We start from the raw sequence: 5,818 nt of genomic DNA, 5'->3' as shown, positions 1-5,818 counted from the left end.
TGGAGCTCTGGGATCACTGAGGCTCTGGATGCTCAGTCACAGGATATAACTGTGCGCGTCCCCGTCGAACACCGCCATCGGGGGCGCGGCTCGCTCTCACCACGTTGAACCGCAGATCATTAAAGAGCTACAACTGATGCGTTAAGAAATAAGTGAAAGGGGGTACTATTGATCACGTGACCCTCAGATCAGATCGTTTTTGTCCCTTCTGTGATTAAAGTAGTCCATATATATTTAGTATCCATGTAAATAATACAACGAGCACTGATCCATTATAAAATCTATATATTTCTAGACCTATATGATATTTATCCTTTATTCTCTATCTATCCTTTATTTATCTCTCCTCCTTTATATTTATCATTATTGTTATTATTATTATTATTATTGTTGTTGTTGCTGGTTTGTTTCTTTGCTTTTTGTTTCACGCACCGACTCCCAAGTCAAATTCCTTGTGCTGTCTTAAAATCTGTACTCGGCCAATAAAACATTTCTGATCATATGTTGTTCTATTCTTTATCTCATAATTACACAGATATAGATGCACTGAACGTGTACGTGTTTCACTGTAAGCCAGAGACCGACTTCTTTTAATAAACACTGAACGTGTGTCATCCAGCCTATAAACACACATCATTCACTCACTGTGTTGTTTGCTCTGTAGAGAGAAATAAAACAGTTTGTAAAATGTCTTTGGTTCCATGACTGGAACTGTTGGGTGAACAGAAAAGACTTTGTGCTTGTTTTCAGACACACACACACACACACACTATTCAGATTTCTCTTTAAACGTTTATTATAATGAGTGATTCTGTGCAGTCGGTTCACATGAGGACAGAACAGATAAACGATTTAATACCAATACCAAATAAATTTAATACCATTTAAATGTGTTAATATCAAACTGAAACCATTTGAGTATTTGTGTGGAATCTTCTGCACAAAGAACCAATCATCTGGACAAAGGACAATCATTAAACAGGGGAAGTGAATCAGAACCAGTGTCAGCCATGCAAGACATCAGTGGTGCCACTTCCTCCAACCCTCCAAAATAAAGGTCCCAGAGAGCGGGGACCCCCACTGTAGCTGAAGGTGGTTGAACACAGACATGAACATTGAAGAACAGTCATGTGGAGACAGGACCATCTATAAGGGGGAATAAAGGGGAGAGATTTTTGGGGTCCATCCATAAAGTCAGTAAAATGATGGTCCATTGTTCTATGAATCTGTGATAACCACATTTATTTATTCATCTGAATAATATCCACTGTTATCCAGGAACGTTTATTATTATTAATATAGTCATCTTAAAGATGGAAATCCTTGTTTTATTCACAAATAAAATTAAAAGTACACCAAAAATGATGGAAAATGTGGTGAAATGGGATTTTTAAAAAAAACAGAAATGAGTTAAAAGTTGAAAATGAGAGTGGACAAAAACAGTCAGAAAAAGTGGTAAAAATGGTTAAAAGTGTCAATATTGGCTTAAAAGTGGCAGATGTGGTGGAAGGGGGTTAATGTAATTTAAAAAGTAGGAACAATTAATTTAAACTGGTAAATAATAGGCATGACAAATGGTGAATGTGGTTAAATTGGCAAAAATAAGCATGAAATGACAATAATGGGTCAACATATGCGACATCAGGTGGGAAATGGTGGAAAGGGTTTATAAATGCTGAAAATGTCTTGTAATTGGAAGAAATGTGCAGAAAAGGCATTTAAATATGATGGCGAAGTGGCAGAAATTGGAGTAATGTAGCAAAAATACATAAAATGGAGCAAAAATATGACAAGTTTGGTGTAGTTGCAAAAAAAAAAAAAAAGGTTAAAAATAAGCAACAAATGGGCTCAAATTGTTCAAAAAATATTCTTAGTTTCTTGAAGGCATCTGGCGATCACATCCCAGTGTCTTGCGATCCCAAATGGGGTCCTGACCCCAAGGTTGAGAACTCCTGCAATAAAGAACCAACATTCTGTGACATTTAACAGTTTTCAAGACTTTTAAACAATAAACAAGTGTCTGGTATTTCTTAATTATTTTAATTTTTTAATCATTTTATTATTTTTATTCATAATTTTATTATTGTATTTTATTTCCTAACACTGTCAATCTTGCATATTTCCAAACTTGACAGAATGGTTGTCATGGCTACGTTGACCATATTTTGAGGACACTTGGGCCGACCTCAAAATACTCAACGTTTTCTTGAATCTGCGTCATACTAAATACATTAGAGTAGATAAATAAGTTGTTAATGTTCATAAGGTTTAAAAATCAATTTCTCTTTTGATAAGAAAGACTTAAAAACATCTGAAGTCAGTGGGTCAATCACCTTTATTATGATTATATTAATCTGTCCTTGAAAATTCTCATTTAAGCCATCTTAAAATCACTATCATTGAAACAATGAGAAACATCTCCTAGAAATCAAAACTATAATAAAAAAAAAACCTCAAGGCTTACAGAACATTAAATAATCATTACATACGCACATTGATAAATAAGTGTTACCTTAACTTACTATAGGATAAATCTCTCTGAACCTCTATATTTTCCTGCTTATGTTTTTAATAAAATCCACTGATATTTGGTCTCTTTCAGTTTTTCTCTTCTCTCTGAAGCTAGCACATCAATATACCACTGGTGTGTTCCTAGGTGTACAGCTTCAGCTACATGTAGTTCTGCTTTGACTTTTTATACAACCCGCAAGAAGATGAGCTGCAAAAAAGTGGATCATCAACATCTGGAGAGATAAACCCTAAACCCTAACCCCTAAACCCTAACCCTGACATGAAGGAGTGATCAAATGCACAAGGGCGTCAGAGGAGCTGTAACTGTTCTGTTTGAATGGAATAATTACTCCCTTCCTGCCCCTCGTCCTGGTGTTTGGGAATGAAGAAAGAGACCAAACTCTCCCTCTGAGAACCCTGAGGAGAAAATAGATGTATCATGTCCTGACCACGACTACTGCTCCTGTGCTGCATTGGACTTATAGCCCTCAGTGTTATAGAGGAGGTCAGGGCGGAGAACGCTGCGCTCCAAAGACGGATGGAGGAGATGAATCAGGAACAAGTGTCATGTTCTGTTTAGTTTAGTTATTCTGTGTCTTTGTTTTATTCTGAGTCTTGTCTGTGTTTCAGGTGTTCCTGTTTGTGGCTCCACCTCCCAGTGATGTCTGTGTGCTTGGTGGGTGATTGAGTAGCTCCCTCATGTTTGCACCCAGGTGTGGCCCATTCCCAATCAGGCCTCCTCCACTATTTAGCTGAGTGTTTGGACACAGTATGGCTGCTGGATCATTGTTTGTGTGTGTGTATGATGTCAGGTTAGTTGTCTCCTTCCGTGTTTCTGGTCTTGCTCCCTGTTCCTACTCCCCTGTTTTTTGGATTTAAGTTTGGATTTTGGATTTTGTATTTTTGAAATAAACATGGACTGGTTCCAAGAACGGTATTCCTGCATCCTGCCTCCATCTTTCCCTGCATTTGGGTCCTCACCAACAGCTCACCGTGACAGAATGATCCCGCCACAAGTGGACCCAGCAGAGATCGATTTGGCTGAGATGGACATGGCCGAAAGGACTGCCTACTGGCAGAGCTACCTGCTGGAGGCAAGGGAAGATCTGTTGTATGGATGGGAGGACGAGCCTGTTAGGGATCCCTACTGGGGAACTCGACTGGCTTTGGGAGGACCCCGGAGCCTACAACGAGGTAAAGGTCGGTCTAGAAGGAAGGGTCAGCCCCGCCAGTCTCCTAGCTCCCAGGCTAGCGTCCCTGTTTCTCCTAGCTCTCAGGCTAGCGTCCCTGTTTCTCCTAGCTCTCAGGCTAGCGTCCCTGTTTCTCCTAGCTCTCAGGCTAGCGTCCCTGTTTCTCCTAGCTCTCAGGCTAGCGTCCCTGTTTCTCCTAGCTCTCAGGCTAGCGTCCCTGTTTCTCCTAGCTCTCAGGCTAGCGTCCCTGTTTCTCCTAGCTCTCTGGCTAGCGTCCCTGTTTCTCGTAGCTCTCAGGCTAGCGTCCCTGTTTCTCGTAGCTCTCAGGCTAGCGTCCCTGTTTCTCGTAGCTCTCAGGCTAGCGTCCCTGTTTCTCCTAGCTCTCAGGCTAGCGTCCCTGTTTCTCCTAGCTCTCAGGCTAGCGTCCTGTTTCTCCTAGCTCTCAGGCTAGCGTTCCTGTGTCTCTAGCTCCCAGGCTAGCGTTCCTGTGTCTCCTAGCTCCCAGGCTAGCGTTCCTGTGTCTCCTAGCTGTCAGGCTAGCGTTCCTGTGTCCCCTAGCTGTCAGGCAGCGGCCCAGTGCCGGGCTCCCCGCACCAGGCCGCCAGTGCGGCTCCCCGCGCCCTGCAGCCAGTCCCGGCTCCACGCACCCGGCCGCCGCCCTGCCCTGCCGCCAGTCCCGGCTCCACGCAACCCGGCCGCCGCCTGCCCTGCCGCCGTCCGGCTCCACGCACCCGGCCGCCGCCTGCCCCTGCCGCCAGTCCCGGCTCCACGCACCCGTCCGCCGCTGCCCTGCCGCCAGTCCCGGCTCCACGCACCCGGCCGCCGCCTGCCCTGCCGCCAGTCCCGGCTCCACGCACCCGGCCGCCGCCCCTGCCCTGCCGCCAGTCCCGGCTCCACGCACCCGGCCGCCGCCTGCCCTGCCGCCAGTTCCCGGCTCCACGCACCGGCCGCCGCCTGCCCTGCCGCCAGTCCCGGCCTCCACGCACCCCGGCCGCCGCATGCCCTGCCGCCAGTCCCGGCTCCACGCACTCCGGCCGCCGCCCTGCGCTGCCGCCCAGTCACGGCTCCACGAACCGGCGCCGCCTGACCGCACCAGCCGCCACGTCGTCCGCCAAGTGCCGCCTGCCCGCACAGGCCGCCAACGTCGCCGCCAGTTGCCGCCTTGCCCGCACCAGGCCGCCAACGTCGCCGCCAGTGCCGCCTGGCCCGCACCAGGCCCCAACGTCGCCGCCAGTGCCGCCTGCCCGCACCAGGCCGCCAACGTCGCCGCCAGTGCCGGCTCCCCGCACCAGGCGCCAACGTCGCCGCCAGTGCCGGCTCCCCGCACCAGGCCGCCAACGTCGCCGCCAGTGCCGGCTCCCCGCACCCCTGTCCCGTCTGAGCCCGGCCCGCCCGCCGAGGTCTTCCCCGCCTGTCCCGTGAGCCCGGCCCCCGGAGGTCTTCCGTTAGCCCGGCCCGCCGGAGGTCTTCCCGTCTGAGCCCGGCCCGCCGAGGTCTTCCGTCTGAGCCCGGCCCGCCGGAGGTCTTCCCGTCTGAGCCCGGCCCGCCGGAGTCTTCCCGTCTGAGCCCGGCCCGCCGGAGGTCTTCCCGTCTGAGCCGGCCGCCGGAGCCCTCTTCGCCCGGCCCGCCGGAGGTCTCTTCGCCCGGCTCGCGGAGGTCTCCCCGCCTGTCCCGTCTGAGCCCTCTTCGCCCGGCTCGCCGGAGGTCTCCCCGCCTGTCCCGTCTGAGCCTCTTCGCCCGGCCCGCCGGAGGTCTCCCCGCCTGTCCCGTCTGAGCCCTCTTCGCCCGGCACGCCGGAGGTCTCCCCGCCTGTCCCGTCTGAGCCTCTTCGCCCGGCCCGCCGGAGGTCTCCCCGCCTGTCCCGTCTGAGCCCTCTTCGCCGGCCCGCCGGAGGTCTCCCCGCCTGCCTCGTCTGAGCCCCTCTCGCCGGAGTCTCCCGCCTGCCTCGTCTGAGCCCTCTTCGCCGGAGGTCTCCCCGCCTGCCTCGTCTGAGCCCTCTTCGCCGGAGGTCTCCCCGCCTGCCTCGTCTGAGCCTCTTCGCCGGAGGTCTCCCCGCCTGCCTCGTCTGAGCCCTCTTCGCCGGAGGTCTTCCCGTCGCCTCTCCGGGCTCCGCCTCA

At 50.9% G+C, this 5,818-nt stretch overlaps 1 protein-coding gene across 1 annotated transcript; it reads left to right on the top strand.

The window, feature by feature from the left end:
- Positions 1-3,512: 3,512 nt before the first annotated feature.
- On the top strand, positions 3,513-5,179 carry LOC114459780 (vegetative cell wall protein gp1-like). Its single transcript, XM_028441925.1, has 4 exons — positions 3,513-3,758; positions 4,260-4,331; positions 4,671-4,934; positions 5,084-5,179. Exons 1-4 carry the CDS (start codon positions 3,513-3,515, stop codon positions 5,177-5,179), a joined length of 678 nt encoding a protein of 225 aa, XP_028297726.1.
- Positions 5,180-5,818: the final 639 nt, after the last annotated feature.

The sequence above is a fragment of the Gouania willdenowi genome, unplaced genomic scaffold (genome assembly GCF_900634775.1).
Source record: "Gouania willdenowi unplaced genomic scaffold, fGouWil2.1 scaffold_344_arrow_ctg1, whole genome shotgun sequence".
Classification (NCBI taxonomy): Eukaryota; Metazoa; Chordata; class Actinopteri; order Blenniiformes; family Gobiesocidae; genus Gouania; species Gouania willdenowi.
The sequence above is the reverse complement of the archived record's forward strand: the minus strand, read 5'-3'. Positions and strand labels throughout refer to the sequence as shown.